Genomic DNA, 27,980 nt, shown 5'->3' with positions numbered 1-27,980 from the left:
CGACGTGGATGCGTCAGGAGCCCACTAAATCGTGCCGTTTCCCCAGGCACTCTGAAGGCAGAGACAGGGGAGACACACAGGGATTTCCCCGATCGCCACCCCCTTCCCCTTCTCAGCAGGTTCCGCTCCCCACCCCACCCCCACCCTGGTCCACAGAACAGAGCGGGTGTGGCAGAGAGAGTTGCATATTTTACTTTATTTTTATTAAATTAAAAGCTACAGTCTGGCGGCGATTCCAGAACAGGGTAAGGAGGCTCCTTATAGGGGGCAGAGAAGAGCGGGAGACAGACAGACAGAGAGGGAGACACAGGAGAGAAAGGACAAGGTTAAGATAGAAGGGGGACTGTTTCTGAAGAACACACAAGGCCGGCTTCTCGGGGGCACACCTCGGCCCCATTCCTCCTCCCCTACAGCGAAGTTCAGCAGTGGAGCAGTCTGTGGGGGCAGGGGCTCAAGAGACCCTCCTTCCCCACCCAGGTCCTTTCTCAGCTTAGTCACTGGAGCACAGCACAACCAGAAAAAGCCAAGGGCAATGGAGGGAGTAGGGAAATTGGGAGTATGTACAGGGGGAGGAGGGGAGAAGAGCCTGGGAGATCCCTCCGCCAGAAGGGAGTGGCTCACTGCACTGAAGCGCTTGGCCTGTTGGGGGACAGGGGAAGGGATTGCCCCCTCCCTCTCTGAACTCCTTCCCCAGTCAGACTGATCCCCTGTTTGTGTGGTGTAGGGGGCAGAGGGAGAGAGGAGAACAGAGGCTTCCGCTGGGTCCTATGGAGAAAGACAAGGGCTTGGCAAAGGGGATGTCCTTCAGTCATCTGTGATACCCTTGGCTCTCAGCTCTTCTTGCACCCGAGTCAGGTAGGTGGGGTCCGGGTACCCAAACCTGGGAGCAAAAAGGAATGAAGGATTAGCTGTTGCAGCTTACTCCTTATTAGCCTCAAGCTCACCCTCATTCTGGGTGCCCTATTCCAGCCCCTCCCCACCTCCCCTAAGGATATCCATACGGGAGATAACTTAGCCCAGTTCTCCTTATTTTTGTAGGTTAAGCTGGGCATACTGGACCAGGCTGAATGTAGAGAAACTGGGATGGAAGAGGCGGTTGAATAGTTTGGGGGTGGTCCTCTGCAGTGAGGAAGTTCCCACAGAGAGAGGGGAATATTGGAAATGGAGAGAAGGGGAGGGGCCAAGGGAAAGGAAATGAAGGAGGGTCGCACAGCTGGGGTCCCCCTGTGCAGCTGGTCTTGTGGTGGATGTCGTTCCAGGTGATGACATTCGGTCTCCCTGTGGTCATGGACGTGCCGATAGTGAAGGTGAGACGCTGGTCAAATGCTTTGCGGAACAGGGTCAGCACCTTGTTGCCCTCAGGGCAGTCCGGGAGGTAGGCCACCCTTGTGGTGCCAGGATACCGAACTCCTGGGTTTGGGTGTTCAGCCTGGGAGGAGGGGGAAGCAGAGAGGACAGTGAGCAGCTGGGCATCTGAAGGCCCATGATGCCCGTGGAGGGTCCCACTGGCCAGCTGTCTGTCTGCGCACCCCTTGAGGATGCTGATGGGGCAGCAATAGGCTGACGGCCTCTCAAGGAAGGAGAGGCTTCTTTGAAGGGTTTGGACAGCAGGAGCCTGCTTTTGGACAAAATGCTTACAATTAAAGAAGTTTTTTCTGCTGCCTCAATCCTTCAAGCCTCAATGGCGCAGCGAATGGATTCTTAAAAGTGATGGAAAGTAGCTGATCCTTACTCACCAGGTAACTCAGCAGAAGCGTGAAGACTGAGAATAATCTATCTTCCAGCCTTCCCTTCTCCACCTGAAAACGCTCCCAGTGTTTCTCAACCTGCCTAACCTGTTCCTCTTTCCCATTACTCTTTGTCAGAGATTCCCCAGCCCTCTGCAAACCAGGACCGAAAATTACTCTTACTTCATCGAGCAGGAAGACACTGGATAGGCCCCTGACCTCTCCTGTTTTAACCTTCCACTGTCATCAAGGTTTTCCTCTCACCAATCTGGACAGAAGTAACACTCAGTGCTCTGTGAGGAGGGTCGGATCCCTTCCTGCTATGCCTGCCTGCCCCCCCGGGGCCATCCCCTCCACAGACCTCACCACTGCCGAGAATAGTTGTCAACATCCAAGTTCACCACGGAAATAGTATGCAATTCCTTTCTCTCATACCTGATTTTCCCGTGTACTTTGGAGTCAGGGACAGAAAAGCTGGGCCTGACGGGCACCTCCTAGCTCGGGGGCCCTGAGTGGGAGGGTATACTGGGAGACAGCAAGACTCCCTCTCATCTAACAAACACACTCCCGTTCACCCAGTTTCCCTAGGTCGGAGAACACACTCGGGGTGGGGCGGGGGTGCGGGGGCCAAAGTGGAAGAAACCAGAGGGCAAAGGCAGGCCGTAGGTCTTCTTACCCCCTGGACACCGGGCGGGAAGACGTACTGGATGACGATGGTGCCGTACTTCTCATAGCTGGGCAGTAGGAGTGTGGCGTCCTTAGAGACCAGCATCCGCCCATTTTGTGGCTGGTTTCCCACCAGCTGCCCATAGAAGCGGCCACACATGGGACAGGCCTTTTTCACCTGCAGGGCCCGGGTGATGCAGCCCTCACAGAATGAGTGCCGGCACTTCTCCAATGTCTTGGCGTTCTGGATCTCCCCCAGACAGATGGGACAGGTGCTCTCCTGTTCTTCAGCCTCCTCCCGAAGGCGGGGAGGAAGGGGAGGGGGGAGGGGAGGAGGAGGGGGAGGAAGCCCCCGAGCCCCGGGGGGCAGAAGGGGGGCTGCTCGCAGAGGGGGAGGGGGGGGCCCTGGGCGGTGCAACTCAGGGTGCTCCCCACCACCCCCCAAAGCCAGGCAGCCCATAAGCTCGCCCTGCCTCTGAGCTTTCTTCAGCTCTTTCTCGGCCTCTTTTAGCAGCCCCTTGAGAGCCTTCCGGGCCAGGTAGAGCCCATTGGGAGGGGCCGGAGGAGGGCCCTGCGGGGAAAGCTGGAGGACATAGATGTCAGAGGTCTCGCCATCTATGAGGATTGACACACGGTGCTCCTCCCGAAGCCGGGCCAGCCGGGCTGGGGTCTCCTTGCTCAGGAAGTCCCACACAGGCTTGGAGACGGTCACTTTGTTCTTGCAGGTGCCTCCACAGGCTGCCATTCTGGACAGGACGAACGACACTGCCCCCAGGGTGAAAGGGACTCAGGGTGGGGGGTCCCCATTTGACAAAACCAGTGCCTCCTATTTCAGGTTCCTTTCCAACCCTCTATTACCTCTACTATCTTAAAGTCCAACCCCCAACTCCTCCCCAAGCTCATTTTCTGTCTCCTCTTATCTTTCAAAACCCAGCACCCACCGAAGAGCAAGAAAGTTTCTATAACTTTATTACTATCATCATCTGAGGCAAGCACCAGTCTTGGTTCTCTTTACACTCCTCCCAAGATCACAGAAACCATCCGGCCTTCCTCCCTCTGGGTGAAAACTGGCTTCTTTAAAGGGAGGGAGAACTTTTGCTCACTTTGATCCTGAAGAGCTTAGAATTGGCATGCAGGCTCTCTCTCACTGTCCCTGCTCCCTACTTGTAGGTTGTGTGACCTGGTGGGTGGAAAGGAAAAGGAGGGAAAGTGAGAAACCCGTACCCCCTTCCCACATGCCCCAGCCCAGCAGCCCGTGTAACAGAAAACTGGGAACCTGGGTGTAAATTACTGGGAATGGGATTACTTGGCACATGGAATGGAGGAAACCAATTTAAAGGGGAAAGCTGAGTTTCCCTTGGGAGGCAGATACCTGGAAAGCCCATGGACAACGAGAGCAGCAGAAATCCCTCTAGTTCCACACTCAGCTGACCAGGGCTAGGGAGAAGGGGGAGAATAGAGAGTAGAAGCTCCTGATGAGAAATGTTACCATACCCGCCTCACCCCGACTCCACCAGCAGGCCAGAAACAAAACAAAAACTCCTCTTCCATTTCCTCTCCTCTTCTGGAGAACTGCCTCCCCAGCCTCTCCCAAGTTGCTAAGGAGGGAACTTCAACATGCTAACTTTTCTCTTTTCTTCCCCAGCTCTGAGGCTCTCAAGAAAGCCTATGGCACAGATAAGAGAAGTCAGGAAGGGAAAAGCCCACACAGATGGAGGTCTTTCTAGCCAACTCCCTCAGATCACATGAGTAAGACTGTTCCCTATGATCCCCAACTCCTCACCCTACCCCATATTCCCAAATAATTCAGCCCCTGTTGCTAGGGAGCTTTCTTTGAGAGCTAACCCAGTCCCTTCTGCTGAAGTCTGTTTGGAATGCGAACAAAGTGGCCGCAGCCCCTAAATAACTTCCAGTCACCTTTTAAACCCTGCCCAGGAGCAAGCAGTAAGCCTGTCAGCAAGTCAGTCTGCATTTAGGGAGGGGTGGGGCTCAGCAGGGGCTCAGCTGGAGGAGACTTCTGTTTGCCCTGAATCTTACCATGTTCAGCTATAGAGCTGTACCTACAACACCTCCAAATGTAGCTCAAATAGAAAGAGGGGCCATTAGTGTGACCTCAATTCCTTGACTGATCCAAAGGGGAGCGGCTCTCTGTTTGTGCCTCCATCATAGTCCCCTCAAGGCCAGATGCACCTCTAGATTCAGAAAGTGAAACGAAATCCTAGAACCTCAGCTCATTCTGTCTATCCAAGGTGGAACACACCCTCTCCATCAGAGGGAACCCAGGACCTAGATGTCCTTAGCCTCAAGTCCTGCTGGCACAGAAGAGGGAGGCGGGGCCACAGCTTATGCTGGGTCTCTGATTCCTCTGGGGCAACCCAGGCCGGACACCGGGCCAGTCCCTCCCTCCAGACAGAGGCCAGACGGGGGCAGCCGGGAAGGGCGAGGGTCTCTGGGGGCATCAACTGAGTCAGCCCCACCCCATCCCCCATGACCTCCTGCAAGATCCAGAGCCAATCCCCACGTCCCCCTCTCGCCGGAGCCCCCAGAGCCCCACCACTGGGTGGGGGTGCATGTCGGCCGATCGCGGTCCCCAGAACCCCCAAATGGAGGCCAAGGCAGGAGGGTGATAGGAAGAGAATCGCCCAGGCGTGGAGGGGGGTCCCCGGCGCCGCGCGCGGGTAAGGAGGCGGAGGAGGGGGCGCAGGGGTGCATGGAGGGCGCGCGGGGGGTACAAGCGGGATCCGGGGGGCGCGCGGTGGGTGTGGGGGGCGCCGGGCTCACCTACCTCCCGTCAGCGCCGCCATTGCCGGTCACATGACTGAGGCTGTTGCTGGGATGACGGTCTGGGCCTTAGCAACAAGGGGGGGGGAGACCCCGAGAAGGTGGAGGGGCAGTTTGCAGAGGGGGGTGCAGATTGAGAGAAAGGGTAGAAGAACGGTACCCGTTTGCCCCGTACAGGTGATAATCACCGTTTCCCTTGACCCCCTTCCATCCACGAGCCCCTGCCCTTCCGCCCCAAAACAAAAATGGAGGCGCCGTCCCAGTCTTTGGAGGGAGGGGGTGGCGTGTGGAACCGAGGGTAGGAGGTTAAATCTCTTAGAGACGCCACCCTTTTCGCTTCCCCCTCCCGGGAGGGGCCCTCTCCCTTTGCTTTTACAGCCAGCTGCGTGGCAGCTTCTGCAAGCTGGTGGTGGATGGGTGGGAGAGGAGTGTCGATTTAGGTAGGTGGGGAAGGGGACAATTTTTTTGTGATCCTTATGCTATTGCTAGAAGGACCTTTGAGGAATAATTTGGGATGGGAAGAAGAGTCATAGTAAGAAAAGCACTGGTTCTAAAAAATAAACATACCCCAGAACTAAACTATTTCAATCCCTTCCCTCCTTGCTTGCCTTTTCCTAGATTGTTACCTTCTGTGACCCCCACAACCTGCTCCCAGATGGGTGTTGGTAAGTGCCTGACTTTTGTTTCCACAAACAGGGATACTGAGGCTATTGCAAAGTGGGAAGTGAGTGCATCTTTCAAAAAATGCCTTGGGGTGGGGGCTGGGGATATTAAATCTATGGTTCCAATAGAGTTAAAAACTCAAATTAAAAGCGGCTCTGCACTGTTCTGCTTCCCACATCAGAGAAATCTCCGCCCCCAGTCCAATTCACTTCCCTGGGGCCGCATCAAGCCAGGTTTTTCCACCAGCCAGAAGACCTCCTGGCCAAACAGTACTGGATCTCCTAGGCTGGCAACAACTTCTATTCATTCTCCCCTTTCTCCACTCCCCTCCCCCCAACTCTGGGCTGGAGTGTTGGTCTCTTTCTTCACTTTCCCAGGACCCTGCTGTACTCTTCCTGCTCTCCAGACAGAAGACATCTTTCCCAGGAAGCCTGGGGAAACACCCAGTTCCTTCTTTTAGCTCCTGCCAGTGTGCTCTGAGAGGTTCAGTCACCGCTCAGAATGGGTGTGTGACCAAGCCCAGAACCCTGGGGGAGAGGGGAGCATCACATCAGCTGTTCTCCATGGCCCCCCAACAGCTGAACTCCCACAAAGCTGGGAGTAAGTTTTCCATTCCCATGCACACCCCTCACAACCTTTTAAGTTCACAAGCTATCTATCTAGAAACCCACATTCTTAGTTAGGGGTCCAACATCTTAAAGGTCGGATCTGGTCTCCACACCCGTAAGCACTGGATTCCTCAGAAAGGGGGTGGGGGGAGGCATGTCTATGAAGGAATGTGGATTCAATAACTTATTTCCTATATAGTGACAGCAGTGGGAGTAAATACACAAGATCTTTATTAATTAATAAAACAAAAAAGAGGAAAACAGAAGCAACAAAAAAGACCATACTGCTCATGATACATCAGCCACATGGTCAGAAAACCAATTTCTAAAGAGCAACAGCTGCTGGTGTCATGGAGTTTTATTGCATTCAACAGGGGAAAGGTAGACGGTTGGAATGAAAAAGATGAGCAGGCCCCTGATGGGAAGATATTATAGGGGCTCTAATCCTTAACTGTGGACTCCTCTTGTTATTTCCTTTGGAGCAAAAGATGGAGAGGAGAGAGGAATTCTCCTTTATGACTATATGACTTCTTGTGAGACAGATCAGTCCACCTAGATAGAAAGAATCCTTGCATCCCCACAGGCCAGTTGCTAGTGCTCATCTTTATGCTAAAATAAAATAAAGTAAAATAAAGTGTGGAAGCCATAGAGGGGATAGAGAGTAGCAAGAATGGTTGCCTTAGCCCCAAAGGCATCAGGGGATGGGGAGGACACTATCTGGGTCACCAGAGTCATCTACATTCTGAGACTATCACATGGCACTTCAACTCTTTGGAGGGGGCTGGGTGATTGAGTTATGGCTCTGACTCCTCTCTGGGGGTGGAGAGTGAAGATGACAAAGAAGTCCATCTGTCCCCTGGGAGACACAGTTGCAGAGATGAGACAGAAAAGAACAGAATAACAAAATCCAACTAGAAAAAAGGGTCTGCGAAGGGCCTGGGAAGGCAGTATGCTAGGTGCACACCTCCAAGGAGTAGAGGAGAGGAGGGTCCCACACTTGAGTCCTTCATCCTCTTGAGATAACCAGAAATGACACAGGGAGAGAGATTCCCTTCCGCTGGGAATAAAACCTCAGGGATGGCTAGACATGAAGAGAGGAAATTTAGCACTGGGATGAACCTTTTACCCTGGCCCATCATCCCAGCCTCCAAAACTGCCCACACCCCCACTGAAGGGTTCCAGCCCCAGGAGGGGTATGAGGTCCTGGGAGAGAGCAGCAACAGTCAAAAGTCTTCACCCAGGCTTGAACACTTTGGCCATCTCTGGATTCCTGTGCCCAGTACAGGGGTGGGGGCTGAAAGGAGGGTGAGGGAGGAGATTGGAGAGTAGTCAGTTCTTCACAGGCACCTCTTCCCATTCCCTGCATAATTTCAGGTGTCCTCCTGGGTCCCACCTCCGTGAGGTGTCAGCCGGTTCGCCCCTCCCCACCCCAGTAGTGTGTAAGATGGGTCATATCCCATCACATGTGTGCACGCCAGCACCCACAGCTGTAGTATCTTGGAGGTCCTCTATCCCAGGGCCTACTGGGAAGGAAGCAGGCCACAGCGAGGTCTGTAAAGTTATCAGCAAAATTCAGGCCCTCCCAGTTCATTGCACACAGCAGAGCACATCTGGAGTAGCTGCCTAAGCCAGATCCATTCGTGCAGTCGGGTCCTGAAGACAGCAAGTAACCCCCTGCCCCTGTCTCCTCCTATGTTCTAGAAGCAACAGGACATTTACAAAGATCAAGGCACTTGGGAGTGAGTCAACAATAACACTCTAATGAAGCAAGCAGAATGGTTGGAAGGGAGGGAGAAAAGGAAGAAAACCGGACAGGGGGAGACAGGATAATGTATTTCTGAGGGTCAGGAGAGCCTACTCAACAAGAGGAGTGATCTGGATGCAGGGAGCCTGTAGCTGGGACTTAACAAAGGGGGAAAAGAAGAAGTAGTGATCAGCATATCCACAATTCCCCCAAGGCTCTCAGAACATTGCCACCTTGAACAAAAAGCAGCAGTCAGCACAGAGTCAGGCAGTCTCTTAAGCGAAGATGTTGGTAATAAAATCCAGGAATCGCTTAGCATACTGCTCAGGATGGACAGTAGAGATCTCTGCCCCAGCCTGTGAGAGGAGGTATGGAACACCATGTCAGATCACCCCCCTTCCCCACCCACCCCCATTCCACTACACACCATTTCCATACCCAGCCCTTCGTGCTTTCGCCACCCCACTGCTCTGGCACAGAGGGCTCCCTGTTCCCCAAGAGTCAAAAGACGGGAAAGCAAAGGCTTTGGGGAACCCTCACCCCATGCTTGACAGTTTTGGCTGCATGAGCTGCTTTCTTCTTGGCATCATACTGTGTCAGGATGTCGATGAGGCCCATGAAATACACCTCCTTCTGGGGGGCCCCTGGGGACAGAAACCAGCAATGAAGAGCAAGTACAGTCCCAATTCCCTTCCCCCAAGAACCATTCAGATCTGGTTTGAAAAGCTAACCAGCCTCTCTCCCACCACCCTGATTTCAGTCCCCCACGGCCAACCTCGCCCCCCCCCCACCACCATTAATATTCCCATGATCTCTCTTACCCTCAGCACTCCGAATGGCGTAGACGTCAATGAAGGACTCAAACTCTCCAGGGCCCAGGGGCCGATGAGAATGGATGTAGCCGCCGATACCCTCAGGGGAGGTACCATAGGAGCCCACCAGAGCAGGTGGTCCTGTCAGGCCACAGTCCCCATCCCCTTCCGACTCCTCCTCCCGTACAGGCCCCTCCTCCTCTGGGTCAGAGCCCCGAATGATGTCGTGGATGCCCAGCAGAAGGCTATAGTCCATGATCTTCAGCTGCACTAGGAACTGAGACCCCACTGACAAATCAGATCCCTCAGACCTCCTTTCCCACTCCCAAGCACCACCCTACGCCTCCACTCCTGAGTTTCTGGGGCCCTCCTGGGGAAAGGAGGGATGAAATTGAGGGCTGGATGGGTGCCTGGGTGGCTCAGTGGGTTAAAGCCTCTGCCTTCGGCTCGGGTCATGATCCCAGGGTCCTGGGATTGAGCCCGACATCGGACTCTCTGCTCTGCAGGGAGCCTGCTTCCTCCCCTCTCTCTCTCTGCCTGCCTCTCTGCCTACTTGTGATTTCTGTCAAATAAATAAAATCTTTAAAAAAAAAATTGAGGGTTGGAAGGGAACCACTGCCCTTTAGTACATCGATGTCCTGGTATCTGAGGTCATCCTTTTAGCTATTCTAGCCACTCCCTCCATGGGTCACCTCTAAGGGTTTTTCATGTCCCATACCCAACTCCCTACCTGCAGAGAACCCAAAGAATAAAGGGAAAAGGAGCAGTTCCCCCAGACTAGGAATGGGGAGCCAAAGAAACACCCTGTTTCCCAAGCACCCTGATCATCACCTCCACATCTCTCTTTAGCTTCTCCAGAAATACTTTCTTCTCCTCTTCACCAATATAAACCTTCTGGTTCTTGTTGAGAAAATCCATATCCTTAAGGGTGGGCAGTTCTTTAACCTGAAAGTAAAGGGACATCTTAGGAACACATCCCTTCCCCCAAGGTCTCAGAGAAAAGAATGCTCTCTCTGGGGCTCTATGCCTAACTCAGTGGCCTTGAGGGGTGAGAGCTCTTCCAGCCCCTCTCTGCCTCCACACTGCCCCAGAGGCTGCTCTCAGTTTTAGCAGCTTCTCCAAACTCAGTCACGGCCATGGTACCCCACATCAAATCCCACCACCTTCTGCTTATGGTTTTCAGTCAAGACCCCTCATGCTGACTTTTCTTTCTTCTCCTTAAGCAAAAATAGCTGCTTGAATACAAGAACCCAGAGTGAGAGCTAGAGGGTAAGCATTTCTCTCTTGAAGTCTGTCATCTTCAACCATCATCGAACCTTCCAGATGGGACAACCCACACCAGTGAGACAGCAGCTGACCCCTACCTCGGCACCAGTCCACACCTCTCTTCCCTTCAGTGGTTTCAGATAAGAACAAATAGCTGGTGACCCCTACCTCTATCCTAAGGAGATCCCTTCATCTGCCCTCCCTCACCCCTCACCCTATCACTTAATATCAGTATCACCTTTTCCTTATCGCTGGCTTCTCGGGATACTAGGGAGCCCTGTGGAGAGACCCAAAGACCAAGTCAGCACAAGTGGCTAAAAGAATAGTTAGGACCCAGCTCCAAAGATGAGTACTCAAACCCAGTCTTCTTTCCTTTGAAATGAAGTAAGTGCCCTCCCAGGCTCTTCCCCACTCTTGGGCCAGCAGGAGCCTCTCCCTCAGCCCTAGCTGACCTCTCCTTACCTTGAGGTCATATTTCCTATGCACAGGAAGACGGTGGCTAAACATGTTACGCATCACGAGCATGTAGCTGTCCTCGTTGTCCACGCTGACCCGGTACATCCCCAGGAACTGGGGCAGCAACGTGCTGCCGTGGCATTTCACAATGTACTGGGGTAGAAGGGAGGAAGGAATGCGGAGAAGCTGAGGCCTAAATGCCCCAACAGCCCAGGGAGGGGAATGCAAATACCACCATTCCAGGGTAGGCCAGACAACTTCAGGGAGAAAGGTTAGCAGGTCAAAAGTGGTGGGGGAAGGGGGACATCTGGGTGGCACAGTCGGTTGAGCATCTGATTCCTGGTTTCCACTTGGGTCATGATCTCAGAGTTGTGAGATCAAGCCCCGCAGAGGGTGGAATCCGCTTGGGATTCTTTCCCTCTTCCTCTCCCTGCCCTTCTGCCCCTCTCCAAAAGTATCTCTGCATTCCTTCTCCCTCTCTCTTCCTCACATCAATCAATCAATCAATCAATCTTTAAAAAAAAAAGTGATGGGGACTTGTTAAAGAGGGCTGTTTCTGAACCCTTGTCTCCTCTGATTTATTCCATCTGTATAATGTCTCTCAATTTCAAAGGTTTTATTTGGAGGGGGCACAAGCATAAGGGGGGTGCAGAGGGAGAGGGATGAGCAGACTCCCTAATGAGTTCAGAGCCTGGCTCAATCCCAGGACCCTGAGCTGAAATTAAGAATCCACTGCTCGGGGCGCCTGGATGGCTCAGTGGGTTAAAGCCTCTGCCTTGAATTGAGCCCTGCATCGGGCTCTCTGCTCAGCAGGGAGCCTGCTTCCTCCTCTCTCTCTGCCTGCTTGTGATCTCTGTCTGTCAAATAAATAAAATATTAAAAAAAAAAGAATCCACTGCTCAACCAACCGAGCCCCCCAGGCACCCCTAGACCCTCTTTAAGTACAAGTGGTCACAGAACCGGGGTTAGAAATTACATCTGCTTACCAGTGAAATGATTTTACCTAGACTAATGTTTCCTGGCGGGCTAGATTCCTATAGTAAAAATGTTTGCATGATGGCTTATAATTTGGATTCTTAAAAAATGATTCCTCTTTCAATGCAGCTGTCTCAGTATTGCTGCCTACTTCTCTCCAGAGCCAGCCTTCTCAGGAAAGTAGTCAATCCACTTCCTCTTCTTCACACCTCAAACCAGTGAAATCAGATTCAGACCCTTATTTTTCCTCTGAAATCTACATCCCCCTTTCTCAAATCCCTCAGTCACCAAATCCTATGGGCATTCATTATAGTTATTGTATTTCAACTTGGGGGCACTTGATAGTCCCGACCAGTCTCTCCCTAGAACTCTCTTCACCCTGAGCTTACTTATTCCACTCTTCCAATTCTCCTCCCTTCTCTCCCCAAATCCCACACAGAACAAAGAAGGGCATCCAGTGACTCAGTCTCTTTTATGGGCTCTCCTCTCTCCTTGCTTTTTTCATTTCTTCTTCACATACTTCCCACCAATAATCTAGTCTATATTTCTGGTATTCACAGGTATTCACCTGTGACTCTCAAACCTACACTTCTACTTGCCTGAACTCCATTCCCCAACCACTTACGGGACAGCTGTATCTGGAGGAACTGCAGAAACCCCAAGTTCAACGTATGTAAATCACAACTACCTTCTCCCCAAACTGGTTTCTTTTTCTGCTTCCCCGATGTTCATGAATGGACACCCAGTTATCCCAAAGCAGGAGTCTAGAGGCACCTTGGCCTCAACTCGCACAAGTCTCCCACAGGTCTTCCTCTGCATCTCGGCCGTCAGGGCTCCTCCAGCCTTGGTCCTTGCTCACCGAGACTGTTTTCCTTCCCTCCTACCTGCTCACTCTTCACTTCCGGGAGTTCCCTCTCCAGCCCAATCTCGAAAATACAGTCGTGGGGCTATTTCTAAATAACATACCTCTCTCACAGCTCTGTGCCTTTACAAGCTTTCCTTTGCCTAGAATGCTGTCTTCCACCTTGCCTAAGGAGTCCATACCAGTCTTTCAAGCATCAATCCCTATGATACCCTCTCTATAAATCTCTCAATTTATAAGAAAAAATAAAATAAAATAACAACAACAACTCTCCATGAACCTCTCAGTGCACCCCTTTCCCAGGTAAGTTAGGACGCTCTTCCCCTGCACCCCCACAGCGCTCCATCCATGCCCCTGCTACTGCGCACACCCTGCTGTGTGCTAATGCTGCTCTCCTACCCTCTGCCATTGGACCGAGAGATCCTCCAGAGCCTCTTCCTCATCCACCTCTTTCTCTGCTGCCCAATGGAGGGCCTACTGGTAATGGACATTCAGTGTTTGTTGAATAAACCAGTCATTTTTCCAGTCATTTTCGAGTCTCATCTATTCCTTGCTCATTGACCTTGGGGAGATATATTTTTTTAGTAGGAAAATATTCAGGTTGTGTTTTTCTCACCAAAATATTCCAGAAACTCCACATTCCAAGTTAATCTGATCAGACAGAAGAGCCTCCCTGACCCCACTTTGGACTGGATTTGATCATGGCTTCTCCCCTCTGGTTTATCCCCAGTTGTGCACTTATCCTGATTTCCTCCTCAAAACCACATTAGCTCCTGACAGTATATTTGGTGTTAACACTTCACCTAATTCTGGCTCAGTCTATAGTTCATACTGTACTCTACTCGTGCCTTTATGTAACAATCCACAGCAGTTCTAGATTGTAAATACCAAATGAGAAGGAACACTACCTTATCCCATTTAGTCAGACACAAAGAGGTATGCAGAGGCTTTTTCTGAAATTCCTAGTTTTAAAAAACATGATGTCAAGTGCTTCTTGGGCAGCAAAATGGGTTGTAGGGAGGAGAAGAGATAGGAAGTTCCCTGACGTACTCTAGCAGCTAAGCTATGAATAGAGAGGAGAGGGCAAGAGTAAAGCTGGAGAGCCGCCTGACCTGGTGGTAGTTGGAGAGGTTGCTATGCATGTCAGCAATGTCTTCACTGGATACTTCTTTGATGACCAGAGTTCGATCGTAGGAGATAAGGAAGCGACCATCACTGCCTTCACTTTCACTCGGGGGACTCCGGGTGAGGGACACCTGCAACACAGGCCAGAGGCTCTTTTCCTCTTTGTATGGAGATTCAAGTCATAGGATAATGGCCAAGTGACTGTGTCTGAAAGTGGATAAAACCCTTGCATAAAAGATTAAGCAGGGGTTCTTCATCTGGACTGAATGAAAGTGAAAGCAAAAATTTTAATGTAGCTACATGTTTCTCCAAGGACAGGGTTAACAGCTTTCATCCAATTTTTGAAGATGCCTGTGACCACAAACAGGTAAAGAATCAGACTCGCCAAAGTTCTCATTTCTCCAAACATGACTGGCCCAAGGATTCCCCGGCTGACGAGAGAAAGGACTCCCCTCACCCAAAAAGGACTCTCACCAGGTAGTCCTGGTCATCGATGCCAAATCGATCACGGAGGTTCCTGAAGACCTGGGGGCAATACTCCTTGAACTTGAAATGACTAGGCAGATTTTCTCTGAAATAGGGGTTTTCAAGGCAAGAAGACAAAGTTAACAATATTACATTTATGTAGGGTTTGACAGTTTATAGAGCACTTTCACACATTTACCTTATTTGATTCTCATAAAACTCTTGTGAAGTCCTTTATTTTTTATTTATTTATTTTTTGGTGAAGTCCTTTAAAGGTATATTATTCCCATTTTTTAGTAAGGGAGACTGGGGCTCAGGGTGGTTGAGTGACCTGCTTCAAACACACAGCTGGTAAGTAGCTTAGGTAGGACCAGGATTTAATGCCCGTGTAAATAGCATTGTTTCCTAAATCTGAGGCAAGTTCGAGACATCCTAAAATAAGCAATAGGTGCCACTGTTTTGAATGGCATCTTCTGATACCAGAAGCACCTAGGAGACTCAGATATTTCTTTCAGGGACTCTCTATCAGACATTAATGGTAAGGCCATCTAAATGTACTTAGCCTGGTATTGCCAGGCTAGATAAGAAACAAACTATTACAAATATATGAAGGTGTACAGAGCACAGTAAGTTATTTTAATGGTTTCTTTGCACGGTGCTGAATTTCTGCACCTGGAACGGGGTTAGAACACACAACTTGTAAATTGTCTTCCAAATCTAAAACCTTCAATTCACTGAATCTTAATTCTTACAATTATGTATTACTTTCTTCTAAGAAGGTTGACAGGAGAAGAGCAGGGATCTCCACATACCTGTGGAAAAGGTGATTGTTGACCTTGATCTTGGAGCTAGCCTTAAAGTCGTCTGGCAGCAGCATCACAGGGGGAGGCACCTGGCTGAGCTCATTGATCTGATAAGCCAAAACAAGAATAGGGAGCTGAGGAGGGGTGTAGAGAGCTACTTCTACACTGTGTCGGGTAAGAGTCAGAGAAGGGCAACTCAAACCTCATTCCTTTAAGAACACCATTATGCATCTACTTGCCAGGGGTGAGAGAATGGGTCAGACCTCTTCTGCTGCCCAGCAAGGACTGAAGTAAGCAGCCCCCACACACAGCCCCTCACACTCCACCCCCGTGGAACTTCATGCTCGCAACAGTCATTTTATATTAGGCAAACCCTGTGAGCAGCTCAGGGCTATTTTTAAAGCTGTGAGAGGTTCTAAAGAAAAAAATATCTTCAGCAGATTTAAAACACTCAAGACAAGCAGTTCCATGCTCCCTGAAAAACAAAACAAAAGACTTTTTTTTTTTTTTTTTTTTTTAAAGTAGACAAGAGGGGCTCCTAGGTGGCTCAGTGGGTTAAAGCATCTGCCTTCGGCTCAGGTCATGATCCCAGGGTCCTGGGATCGAGCCCCACATCGAGCCCCACCATCAGGCTCTCTGCTCTGCGGGGAGCCTGCTTCCCCCTCTCTCTCTGCCTTCCTCTCTGCCTACTTGTGATCTTTCTGTCAAATAAATAAATAAATAAATAAATCTTTAAAAAAAAAAAAAATAAAGTAGACAAGAGAGTTAATGGGACTCTGAGGAGTCCACAGCAAGAATGAAATGTCCAGGGACGCCTGGGTGGCGCAGTTGGTTGGACGACTGCCTTCGGCTCAGGGCGTGATCCTGGAGTCCCGGGATCGAGTCCCACATCAGGCTCCCAGCTCCATGGGGAGTCTGCTTTGCTCTCTGACCTTCTCCTCGCTCGTGCTCTCTCTCACTGTCTCTCTCTCTCAAATAAATAAATAAAATCTTTAAAAAAAAAAAAAAAAAAAAAAGAATGAAATGTCCACGTCCTGCAGGAGGCGTCTCCTTACAAACAGGACCAGGCCTTCCAGACCACCCTGACCCGGGTCTCTCGAGAAGGTCCCCACCTGCCTGGGTGTAAAGTTAAAGAAGAGCAGCTGATTTCAAAGGGAATGCAGGCAGGTAGGCAGAGGATATGAGCTCATTAGCAATCTGTTCCTGAAGTCAAGCCAACCCACGGCCCAAAGGATGCAAGCAACACATGCTCTGCTTGGCCCCCCCAGAATCAGTCATCTGCTAATTCTGAGTGGCAAGGGAGTTCCTGTATGAAGAAATCCCAAAGAGATGTGTTTTCTCCTCAGCATTGTCACAGTACTGCTCACCCACCTCTAACAGCACACTTATCATATGACTCTAATGGCTAGTTTATGTAAGTTCTCCATCTACACTGTGAGCTCTTCCGTGACAAGGACCAGTTGTAGCTGTCTGTGTCTCTCAAGTTTAAAGCTAGCATCCAGAACAAGGGGTCCTGAGGTCTCACTGGAGACCTCACCACCACTAACTGAGGTGTTTCTTAACTGAATAAATGGATGCCTTCCCTATCTTTACTTGATCATTCAACAGAGGTTATGAAGTGCAGTTTAACCTAAATCCCACAGATTGCAGTGAAATTGTGCTCCTCTCACTCTCAGTAAAAAAGGAGGACAGAACATATTCCTCCAGGGGGAAAAAAAAAAAGTCACTTGAGATTCCCAGCCTACAATTCAGCTATAGTTCTTCATGCACCCTCCTCGCCACCTGCTGTTAAGCGGGCTGAATCATCACTAAGACATATGTTCAAGGAATTCTCCATTCTAGACACTTGAAGTAAATGTGGGTTGGCTGCAGGGTGGGGTGTTGAAGCTAAAGTATATATACCTAGGGAAGCTGAGGCAGCTCTCATGTGTAACTTCCTCAACCCTCACCAAAGAAAAATCCTCCCTGTTCAGCTTCCCAAAGGGATGGAAGGGTCACCCAGAAAACTGACATGAGAGGCAGCTCTACCTCCATCAGCATTGTCCATACCCAGCACCTTAGCATGGATACTGTGGGAGCAGTCCACAGAACCACAAATACAAATACAGACCCTCCCCCCAACGGCATTCTAAACCATATATTAAGGGGACAAAAAATTGTATTCTTCCTCACCCTCGTCCATCTCTACAACCTTGCCATGACTGTAACGATTCAAGGAAACTGATTTATAAAATATTGCTTGTTACATTCATGGTCACTGCATCCCTCCCAACTCCAAATCTGAGGGAAGAGGAGCAATGGCTGTGCTTCCTTCACCTGAGTGAAGGAAAAGAGATGTACTGGTCTCTTTGGCCTCTTCCTGATTCCCAGGTCATACCCTCTACCTATTTCTAAAGTTCACCATCATAGTGTCCTCAGGACCAGAGCCGCTCAGCTATCTCGTTGGTCAAAGATGACCCCCACCACCACACACACACCAAACACCATCACTCCAGCCAGCAATGGGAATGCAGTTAAGACCAAAGGCATATACCATACATAAGTCTTAATGAGGTTCGGAGTGGATGGCTTCTCTGAAATGCTGTACCTCTGGAAGGGAAAGGACGGAACAAGCAGGATTAGAAGGTCCAGGAAAGCCTGGAGCTTCCCCCAAAGCCAAGGTTCCAAAATCAAGGACAGCTGCTAGAAATAAAAGTGAACTAACTATCCCCCTCATTCAACTACCGTTTCTGCTCCCCTCCCCTTCCCACACATAAACTCTCACCGGAGACCTCACCACCACTAACCCCTTAGAGCCACTCCCACTAATGTCCTTCCAAGCGAAGCCGGGTCCCGGCCAGTCTCCGTGGCCTGCGGCAGAGGCCGGACCTGGCAGGAAGGAGGCAGCGAGCTGGATATCAGGTGGAGAAGGAGTAACTAGACGGGTGGAAGAGAGGGCGGAGGGGGAAACAGAAGTCTACATTTCAAAAAAGAAACAATAACAACGTCTAGAGCGAGAAGATACGCCGGGAACACCGGAGGTTTGGTGGGCAGGGACCAGGACAGCCGCGGGGGGGAAAGGGGCAGCGCGAGGGGCTCTGGACGCGGGAGCCTGGAAACAGGGACGCCCGGAGGAGCAAGAGCAGCGCCCAGCGGAGCAAAAGCAAGCTCGGACAGGGCTTCTGGGGAGGCTAGTGCCGGGTCTCACCGAGTGGGCTACGCCCCACAGGAACACGCCCACCAGCGGGTCGGCCGCCCGGAACACCTTCACCTTCTGCTGCACGAAATGCTTCTTCTTGGTTTTGGAGGCGAAGCCGAAACCCGGGCCCGGCGCCGCTGTCGCCGCCGGTACGGTGGCCGGCGGGACAGAGGAGGACGCCATAGTATCCCTCTCCCGCGCACCCGACGGAGTGGAAGCCGGAGCCGGCGGCGAAACAGGCTCCCGACCCCGGAAGCGCTGCTCACCTGGGCCGCCGTCACGTGACCGGAGGCTGGCCCGCAGGCGCGCGGCCGGGCGGTGCGGGGCTGGCTCCGCCCCCTGGCGCCCGCCCGCCCTAACGCCCGCGCGGTGGGTGGGCTCACCTGGCGCAAGGGCGGGCGCACGCGAGCGGCCTTCCCTGCGGGCTGTGGGCGGTCGGCCGGGCGGGGACCTGCCACCGCGGCGGTGGGGTTGCGGCCTGGCTCCCGCGTCAGCTGCTTGTTTGCGGCAAAGTCGTTGCCTTCCGGTTTTGCCCGGTTTCTAGGAGTAACCTCTCGCCTGAGGCTCACCCAAAAGCATTTCTATACCGAGTAGGAGATCCCCGAAGTGGTTTCAGTGGATTAAATGGGCTTTTACAAGGACCACTCAGGCATCATTCTGGAGGGTGACTGGCGTATTCCCAAAGTGTAGGCATGAGGTGGTGAACTAAAACAGTGGCTGTTGGGATGGACAGAAGGGAATGGCATCTAAAGTTAGGGTTTGATGTCATTTTGGAAAATTCTTCATGGATGTGCGACTTGAGGGAAAGGGAGACCTTGGGATTGAATCCCAGGCTTTTGGTTAAGGTGAGGAGACATGGTGGTGGTGACATGAAATGGGGCAGTTTGGTGAAAAGTTCAGTTTTGGTATGTGTTTGAGGTACCCGAGGGCAATTGAACATATGAACTCAGAGCTCAAAATAGTCTGGGCTGGGGATACAGACTAATTGTTACAGAATCTGGGGGAATGGGTGGCACCTTCCAGAGAAAGCAAGAACCCTGGTATAGTCCAGCATTTAAGAGGCTAGTGGGAGAGGGGCACCTGGGTGGCTCAGTGGGTTAAGCCTCTGCCTTCAGTTCCGGTCATGATCTCAGGGTCCTGGGATCCAGCCCCACATCGGGCTCTCTGCTCAGCGGGGAGTCTGCTTCCCACCTCCCCACCCCCCACCCCACCCCGACCCCCCGCCAGCCTCTCCACCTACTTGTGTCTCTCTCTGTGTCAAATAAATAAATTTTTTTAAAAAAGGGGGGGCTAGTGGGAGAAAACTGAGAGGTAAAAGGAACCAGGAGAGCAGGGTCACAGAAACCAGGGAGTAGAGTTTCTAGAAGGAAGGAGTGGAGAGAAGTGTCACGTGTGCAAGACAAGGATGGAGAAGTGCCCATTGTATTTGGCAACTAGTGACCTTCAGAAAGCAGTTTCAGCAGAACAAGAGCCAGTTCACAAGAAACAAGGAATGAATGGGAGGTGAAGAAGTGGGGAGGGGAAGCTTGGGACTTTGTCAGGAAATTTGACTATAAGAAAACAAGATGGTGGGGGGACCTGGTTGGCTCAATGTTAAGGTTAAGCCTCTCCCTTCTGCTCAGGTCATGATCTCAGGGTCCTGGGATGGAGCCCCGAATGGGGCTCTCTGCTCAGCAAGGAGCCTGCTTCCCCCCACCCCCCACCTGCCTCTCTGCCTACTTGTGCTCTCTGTCTGTCAAATAAATAAATAAAATCATTAAAAAAAAACACCACAAGATGGTCTAGATGGGGAGTCACTTATAGAGAAACAATAAAAATACACTTCTCAGGGCACACACTTGGCTGGCTCAGTCAGTAGAGCATGTGATTCTTTTTTTTTTTTTTTTTTTTTTTTTTGTCAGAGAGAGGGAGAGAGAGCGAGCACAGGCAGACAGAATGGCAGGCAGAGGCAGAGGGAGAAGCAGGCTCCCTGCCGAGCAAGGAGCCCGATGTGGGACTCAATCCCAGGACGCTGGGATCATGACCTGAGCCGAAGGCAGCTGCTTAACCAACTGAGCCACCCAGGCGTCCCAGCATGTGATTCTTGATCTCAGGATTGTGAGTTTGGGCTCCACATTAAGCACAGAGATTACTTAAAAAAATAAAATAAATAAAAAAATAAACACACTTTTCAAGGAAACCTTACAAGGCAAAGGGGAATAATCACAAAGAAGATGCAAACAGCCTGTCTGCATCACTTTTAGATCTTATATTTTTGGGGTCTATGCTAGTATCTCAAGAATGAAGGATCTAGAAGGGACTTGATTTAGTCTGGAGAAGAGAGATTTATCGCTTGTTAAGAGCAAGAAAGGAGGGGCACCTGGGTGGCTCAGTGGGTTAAGCCGCTGCCTTCGGCTCAGGTCATGATCCCAGGGTCCTGGGATTGAGCCCCGCATGGGGCTCTCTGCTCAGCGGGGAGCCTGCTTCCTCCTCTCTCTCTGCCTGCCTCTCTGCCTCCTTGTGATCTCTCTCTGTCAAATAAATAAATAAAATCTTAAAAAAAAAAAAAGAGCAAGAAAGGAAAGGATCGGTGCAGATTTAGGTAAGTGTGTAGGGATAGACGGCAGATGAAGAATTTCATGCTCAGTTGCCTTCATTGTTTGCCTAGGAGAGGAGGTGAGAAGGGGGGATCTGGAGGAGTTTTGATCAGCTGCTCTGGGAAGCAAGGGAGGAAACCAGAGGGATACACAGAAGCGGGAGCAACACCAAAGAGCCAGTTAACTTCCTAGGCGTTCAGTTGCCCCAGTGTTTTGGTCATGCACTTTTCTCCATTCATCTCAGAAGCTCCAAGGTGTGAGCGAAGAGGACACATAAGGGTATGCTCTAAAATGGGGGTCAGGGGGTGCTTGACTGGCTCAGTTGGGAGAGCATGTGCCTCTTGATCTCTGGGTCATGAGTTCACACCCCACAATGCGCATACCAGTTGCCTACATTAAAATTAAAATAAAATAAAATAATTAAATTAAATTAAAAAAATAAAATAAAATGGTAGGGGTTAGAAGGGTGAATCTTGGAATTCAGAGAACAGAATTGTCACTGGGACTGAGGTGGCGGTCTGGGGGACAAAATGAAAAGAATGGAATACCATTTTTTGTTAAAAATTACAACCTAGGGGTGCCTGGGTGGTCGTTAAGCGCCTGCCTTTGGTTCAGGTCATCATCCCAGGGGCTTGGGATGGAGCCCTACATTGGGCTTCCTGATCCTCAGGGAGCCTGCTTCTCCCTCTCCCACTTTTCCTGCTTGTGTTCCCTCTCTTGTTGTGTCTCTGTCAAGTAAATAAATAAAATCTTAAAAAAAAAAATACCAACTACAACAACCTAGATTGATGTCTACCAGTAGTAGAATGGTTAAATAATAGGATAAGTTTATAAAAAATTATATCTATATTTTAATGAAGTAAATTTATTAAAGACTCATTTATTTACTTTTTGAGAGTATGAGAGAGTATGCAAGCAGGGGAGGGGCAGAGGGAGGGAATCTCTTGAAAAGACTCCATGCTGAGCGCAGTCCAACACAGGCTCTATCCCATGACCTTGAGATCATGACTGGAACCAAAATCAAGAATCAGATGCTTAATCTACTGAGCCACCCAGGCACCCCTATTTTAATGAAGTATATCTATGTATAATGACATGAAAAGATCTCTAGAATAAATTGTCCAGTGGGGGGTGGGACAGATGTGTAAATATATAGAAGAACATCTGGAAGGGTATGTACCACAGTATCAAATGCAAGTAAGGGAGCAGGACTGGGGAGGGATAAAGATTGACAACACCACAGAGTCATCATTGCATTTATTTTATTTTCAAGGTATCTATGTACATCAAGTAAATACACACTGGGGTTTGTGCGGTTTGGTTTGTCTTCCACGCTGGCATGCAACATTTTGGCAGATGTGAGTGGGCAGACCAGGTGCCCCTGGGAGTGACCCTGGCTCTCTGGAAAGGGATGCTGGGGTGGGGGGGATGTAGAGTGAAGTTTCTGGTGAAGGCCTTGTGTTTGTGTTCTTATTTATGTAAGTGAATTAGATTCCCCTTACATCTCTCTCCTCATCTGCCTGACACCTTCATGTTCTCTTATGTGTTTTAAAAGAATCAATTGGTGGCAAGATTACCTAAAGCCCACTGGCTTCTCAGGTGCCCTGTTGGCAAATCTTAGCTCAAGTCTACAGGTGCACAGGCGTCTTCCTTCTTCTCCCACTGGGCCTTTCCCTCTCTGCTCTGATTAGGGGTTTGGGGCAGGGGAGCCAGGCTGAACCCCTTTCCCTCAGAGCTGTGGTTTGCAAACTACTGTACAAAGCCCTTGGGTTCTGAACTCTTAGGGCCATTCAAGAGCTCCTCCACTAATGAAGCATTTTTCCAGCAAATAAAGAAAATGTAAACTGCTCAGGTCTGCGTCACTTTGGGTTATTTTTTTCTATCAGGATTCTATATAAGATTTACTTTTAAAAAGGTTTGAATATCGCTGCCTTGGATTTACTCTACACCCTTCTGGTCGATTTTTTTCCCTGCGTTTTTCCATAATTGCTAAGAGGGGCCCAACAGGTAAAGGAAGAAGGAACTTTTTCCCTTGAAGGAGTCCCAGGCCAATACAGCCTGTATTTATAAGCTAGCACTCACCCCGAGCTTTCTTTCCTGCCTTCGAAGCTAGGTGATGGTTGCCCGGCTGCTGGGGGATGCTGTTCTTCTACCCTATGTAAGACTGGGTATGGGGACACCAGACTTTCTTGACTTGGACTTTCTTGATTTTGACCTCCACGCTCCATCCCTGTAGTTACCTAGAAAACCACCTTAGCACCATGTGGAAGGAAAGGATGTCTGAAACCAAAGTAACAGTCCTATCAATTACATGGGGCAGTGCTGCGGGGCGGGGGGGGAGCTCTCCTCTCACCACCCTCCCCCAGTCTGGAAACTCTGCTCTGCCCCTTTCTTTAAAGTGCACTTAAAACCAGATGGAGACATTATCAAAGGAATTCTGTCAAATAAAATTTGTTTTTTATGCATCATGGGGAAAAGTCAGGCTCCAGCCTGAAAGGAAGACATCTTGAGATAGATATTTTGCCAATGAACTGGAAGGTCCCAAACCAAAAGGTGGAGATGGGAAGAACATGCAGCCCAATATGGGACAGAAAAAGGAATCCAGCTCATCGCTGTGGCAAAAATACTTGGAATTTCCCAGCCTGTTCATCCCCGAACCCAAAGAAACAATCAGCTGACTACACTTGCCTACAACTATCACCTGATAGATGAGCAGCCATTGACAGACCGTTGGGAAGGGTCTGCCTCCTCAAATTTTCAAAATATTTTAAAGCAACTCTAGGTTTTGTTCACGAGTTCTGGGGCAGAGACTATCAAAAGGAGTTTTGAGGAAAAATGGATATGGTCCCTGGAATAATCCATGTCCTTGGTCATTGGGGCGGGGGATCAGGGCACAGGAAGAGGAAGGCAAAAGGTAGACTTTGGAGGGTGGAGTTGCACACCCAGACTCCCTCAGTTCAGTTAAGGGATATATGAAGAAAATTCTATGCATAATTTAGCAGTTCTTCCATGTTACCCTCCCCTGTGCTGTCTGTGAAAGAGGAGGGGGGAGGAGTCTATTTCTGTATCTTCTTATGATGCTAAGACATTCTTCTGCTTAAGGCTTTGTGTGCGTGTGTGCGTGTGTGTGCATGTGCATGTGTGCACATGTGTGTGTGTGCATGCATGTGAAGGATCACAGCCCTCTAGCTCCCATTTTTCCTTTTATCATCTCCATGACTAACACCACTCAGTGTGAGAGACGCATGTTTGAAAAAAGAAACATTCACCCTCCTCCCTATTGCCCCAAATGAGGAGAGTATACTATGCTTAGAAATTGCTAAATACATAATTAGATACTTAGAGAGTAAGACAGAGAGAAGAGAGAGACATAGCAGCAGCTTTTGATATATAGATATAGAGTACAAAGGGATACAGAGTAAGAGAAGACATCAAACAGTACAGTTGAACAACGAGGGTTGGAAGGGAGTTGTTAGTGTCACAGACCACAGGTTTGCAGCATGCTGAGAGGAGAGGCCTCAGTCCCTCTTAGAAACTGGGGAAGAAAGAGAAAGAGCTTGTGAGGGACCACCTTCTCGCCCAGCCACTCAACAGGAACAGGGTGGCATTTGTACAAACTTTGGTTTACAGTCTTGTTCCTTTACTACCAACAACCGGACACCACTCTCCGAACGCCTGCTCCTCTACGCCAGCCCTTCCTCTTTCTTCCCCACCCCTCTTTCTTCGCTCTTCATGCCTTTCTGCCTGTGGGTGTCTGGCCTACCATCCCGGAAAGCCCCAGAGAGGGCCTGGCTTGGACGCAGCCCAGCAAGCGACAGGCCATATTCTCTCATTTCTAGGTCTCCAGAGATGCAAAGGGGACAATAAGACAGGCTCCTAGTGTCCAGCTCTGGGCCCTCAAGCAAGTGAGAAGCCTGGGGACATACAGACACCAGGAAGGCGCCTGGCCTGCTGGAAGAGAGGACCTGGGGACAGAGGTGGGATAAGGAGTCTAAGAGGGGAAACACTATTTTCTGCCTCTGCCGAGCAAGGTGGCCTCTGCCTCTGCCGAGCAAGGTGGCAGGGGGTGCTGATGCTGCAGTATGGAGACAAAATGTCAGCGCTCCTGGGGCATTTCCTAATGCTTCTGGGTGACCTACACAGTTATGAGATGTATGGGACACAGGTACAGGAATGAAGACAACACCTCCTTTACTGGAGGCAAGTTGATTAAGAAAATACCTATCCATCCAAAATTATTTTAGGGTGGAGGCAGAGGGGGTTGAGCTGATCTCTCTCAAGATCTCCTAAAATCCCCTACATTCCCGAACCTGGGTGTGGCTCTAGACCCGCACCGCCTCTGCTCACCCTTTTTGACGTGTGGCAGTGACCCCTAGTGGCAGAAAGGCAGTACTGTGGCTACTGCTTTGGCCAAAAGGGAAGCATCAGCGGGGGAGGGGAGGTCAGTGTCCAGAGCCTGGGGGTCAGTAGGGACGTATCCCCCAGGCAGGGAAAGCAGGAGCTGAGGGACAACTATATAGTAAAAGTTTTGAGATGATGAGAGAAAGCAAGAGAAACACAGAGGCGGAGGGCAAGACAGGAGGCAACCGGAGGCTGGTCAGAGGAAGCAGCCTGAAGCTACCTGAAAGTGCAGGTTTGCGGCAGTCCATGAGGGAGATTAGCTGGCTGCCGTCTCTTGGTGGAGAGGGAAAAGCTTGGCCTGCTCCTCAGCCTCATAGCCGCATGGCAGGTCACTCCTAGAAGAACAGACCCAGCATGGTCAGCTTCATATAAAGGAAAACATTCCTGTCCCTGTGTTCTCATAGCATCCCTATGAGACAACAAAAGGCAGGGACTACTTGGAGTTTACAGGAATACAAGGAAAACCGAAGGTGGAGAGATGGAGCTGACTGGCCCAAGGTCACAGAGTTCCCAAAGGAAGGAGAGAAAGCCAGGTATCAGATGGCTATGCCATTCCCCCAGACCCCAAAACAGCGTGGGGAGAAGCCCCAGGTGGGATTGGAGGAGGGGATGTGCTCTCTGCACCAAGAGGCAGGGAATGAGTAGATCCTCGGGACAAGGTGATAGAGAGGAAGGTTCTCATTCCCTCCTTTCCCTGCAGGCTCCAGAGAAGCTCTGGAGCCTACAGGGGAAATTTAATCATTTCTTTGGGTCCCACCCAGAGGACTCAAGAGCAACAGTGACTGGTGTACCTGTTGTCATTGATATCTGTGGCATTTCCTGAAGGCATCATCATCGAGAACACAGGATTAGGAGAAGAAAAAAGAATATGGCGTGTTAGAAGCCATCTCCCCAAACCCTCTCTCATCCTGACCAATTAGAGAAAAAGGCAAGACTTTGGAGTATAGCTGCCACCTGGGTCTGTGGCTCTTTATTTTCAACAACCCCAAGCTGCTTGCTCATTTTGTTTGAGAAAGTTCTCCTTGATCCCTTCTGAAGGAAAGGAAAAGGGGAAAGGGAGGGGAGGGTGGGGACAGGCACGGCAATAGGAGGAATCCACTTCTAAGGTCCCAGATCCTGAAGTGATGGGCTGTGTTCAAGCTGTAGGTACAGCGTCACTGACTTTTATTCTACTTTCCAACTTGCCCTGGGGATCCCAAAGGCTGGTCACCCATCTTTTTCACTCACCGTTGTCCATGTTGGCCTTCTGATAGGCAGCCAGGGGCCCGCCAGAAGATGGGGCCGCACTGCTGGTACAGGAGTTTGCAAAGCTGGATGGAGCAGAGGAGAGAGATGCTGCCCCTGGCACCCACCCTCGAGGACCCATAGGACCCAGAATCCCCAAGAGGAGGGAGCTGTACTCCCCTCCCATCCCCAGAGAACACAGGGCAACAAACAGGGCCATAGGCTGAGAGGGCAATGCCCACCTTCTAACTGTAGGTGTGAAGGTGAGAAAGGGTTCAAAATGAAGCTACTTAGGAAAGGAATTAAGTGTCAGCCAAAAATTGACCCAAACTATGCCTTATGGAGAGCAGAGAGCCTTGGGTGGGGACTCCAGCCCACGCCTGGGGCCACTCACTACATGTCCGAGGTGGAGCTGGGCGCAGCCTGCAGGTACAGATTCTGGTAGTTCTGGAAGAGGCTGTTGGTGTAACTGATGCACTCAGGGCTCCGGGTGCCACAGGGGTTGGTGGGTGAAGACGCTGGGTAGTGGCCGGGCCGGACGGGTTTGGCTGTGGTAAAGCAAGGAAAAGGACCGTGAGGACACTGCTTCCTTGCAATTACCCCAGTCCCGGAAGTCACGGAGCTGGAGCTGGACCAAGCTGCTCAGGACCTCACTCTCATTTTTATACACTTTTGTGGGGAGGGTAGTGGCGTGGTCCTCGGGGGGAGGTAGGAGAAAAAGCAATCATCTAGTTGCCTGACACTTAGGAATGTGCTGATCTCCCCCAGACGTAATTCCACCTCGTCTATAGCCTCTTACCCCCACTCACCGATCTGAGCAGAGTGGCCCCGCTTGCCGGAGCTTTTGTACCGGACGGCCTCCTTGATGCGGTCCACCTCCTGCTGGTACCGGCGCTTGTCCTTCATGGCGCCCTCCTTGGCCTCCTTCAGTGCACCCTCCAGGGCCTTAACTCTCTCAGCCGTAGCCCTAAGTCGTTTTTCCAATTTAGGAAGCTCACAACGCAGATCTGCATTGTCACGTACCAGCTGTGGGGTAAGCCCAAGGGAAGAGGCCAAGGCAAAGCCAGCGACCCAAGAGAGAGCCAGCAGTAGGGGGCACGGGGGTGCAGGGCAGGGAGACAGAATAAAGAGAAATCAAGTCAGAGAAGATGGAGACCGCACTTTTTCCTCAAAAGGCCTCGTTGCCTTTACCTAATTGCTCCTCTGGCCTGCTTTTTCCTCCTCCCGGAGCAAAGTGGTCAGGCATGAAAAAGTTACATCATTTTCTGAGCAGCAAAATGTGCCAGCTCCACCACAGCCCCAAACTCTTGTGACAGTGCCCTGTCCCAGTCTTTTCCTGGCCTCGATACCCATGCCCCCAGACCTCACAGCTTGCGCCAGACCTACAGCCCCAAGGTGACCATGGGGGTGAGGCAGCCCTCACCCAGAGATGGCTTTGTCAGCATGCATAGGGCAGGCAGCAGGAGACGAAGCACTGAAGCACTGTCTGGAAGATGCGTATGGTTTTGAGTACAGGTTAGGTGCAGTGCAAAGCAGAAGCTGGAACGTGGGATCCCCCGCCTCACCCCCCACCAGCACACATTCACACAGCGCCCCATAGGAAGGAAAGAAAATGTTTGAGGGCTCACAAACATTTGGGCTCATTACC

At 50.7% G+C, this 27,980-nt stretch overlaps 3 protein-coding genes across 6 annotated transcripts in view; all 3 read right to left on the bottom strand.

The window, feature by feature from the left end:
* Nucleotides 1-176: 176 nt before the first annotated feature.
* On the bottom strand, nucleotides 177-5,795 carry DTX3 (deltex E3 ubiquitin ligase 3). 4 transcript variants are annotated; one of them, XM_044229221.1, is made up of 6 exons: nucleotides 5,179-5,795; nucleotides 3,766-3,830; nucleotides 3,497-3,573; nucleotides 2,404-3,158; nucleotides 1,212-1,429; nucleotides 177-880 (listed from the first exon to the last, which is right to left on the bottom strand). In XM_044229221.1, coding segments are annotated over exons 3-6 (1,050 nt in total). In that variant the 5' UTR covers nucleotides 3,498-3,573; nucleotides 3,766-3,830; nucleotides 5,179-5,795; the 3' UTR covers nucleotides 177-804. The 4 variants fall into 4 exon arrangements, with proteins under 4 accessions (XP_044085156.1, XP_044085155.1, XP_044085154.1 ...); XM_044229220.1 differs by having other exon boundaries at nucleotides 2,404-3,139; XM_044229219.1 differs by having other exon boundaries at nucleotides 790-1,429.
* Nucleotides 5,796-6,653: 858 nt separating this feature from the next.
* PIP4K2C (phosphatidylinositol-5-phosphate 4-kinase type 2 gamma) lies at nucleotides 6,654-18,402 on the bottom strand. Its single transcript, XM_044229216.1, has 10 exons — nucleotides 18,141-18,402; nucleotides 14,963-15,060; nucleotides 14,160-14,256; nucleotides 13,673-13,816; nucleotides 10,730-10,876; nucleotides 10,506-10,544; nucleotides 9,833-9,946; nucleotides 9,011-9,278; nucleotides 8,730-8,833; nucleotides 6,654-8,545 (listed from the first exon to the last, which is right to left on the bottom strand). Exons 1-10 carry the CDS (start codon nucleotides 18,312-18,314, stop codon nucleotides 8,465-8,467), a joined length of 1,266 nt encoding a protein of 421 aa, XP_044085151.1. The 5' UTR covers nucleotides 18,315-18,402; the 3' UTR covers nucleotides 6,654-8,464.
* A 3,550-nt stretch (nucleotides 18,403-21,952) lies between these two features.
* Nucleotides 21,953-27,980, bottom strand: part of KIF5A (kinesin family member 5A) — a 30,802-nt gene continuing 24,774 nt past the window's right edge. The window contains exons 24-29 of the mRNA XM_044227820.1: nucleotides 27,142-27,358; nucleotides 26,727-26,880; nucleotides 26,336-26,418; nucleotides 25,900-25,927; nucleotides 25,329-25,443; nucleotides 21,953-24,242 (exon numbers count right to left, since the gene is read on the bottom strand). Coding sequence (XP_044083755.1) covers nucleotides 25,365-25,443; nucleotides 25,900-25,927; nucleotides 26,336-26,418; nucleotides 26,727-26,880; nucleotides 27,142-27,358 — 561 coding nt within the window. The 3' untranslated portion in view covers nucleotides 21,953-24,242; nucleotides 25,329-25,364. The remainder of the gene's footprint in view (nucleotides 24,243-25,328; nucleotides 25,444-25,899; nucleotides 25,928-26,335; nucleotides 26,419-26,726; nucleotides 26,881-27,141; nucleotides 27,359-27,980) is intronic.

Source organism: Neovison vison, chromosome 12, assembly GCF_020171115.1.
Source record: "Neovison vison isolate M4711 chromosome 12, ASM_NN_V1, whole genome shotgun sequence".
Taxonomy (NCBI): domain Eukaryota; kingdom Metazoa; phylum Chordata; class Mammalia; order Carnivora; family Mustelidae; genus Neogale; species Neogale vison.
The sequence above is the reverse complement of the archived record's forward strand: the minus strand, read 5'-3'. Positions and strand labels throughout refer to the sequence as shown.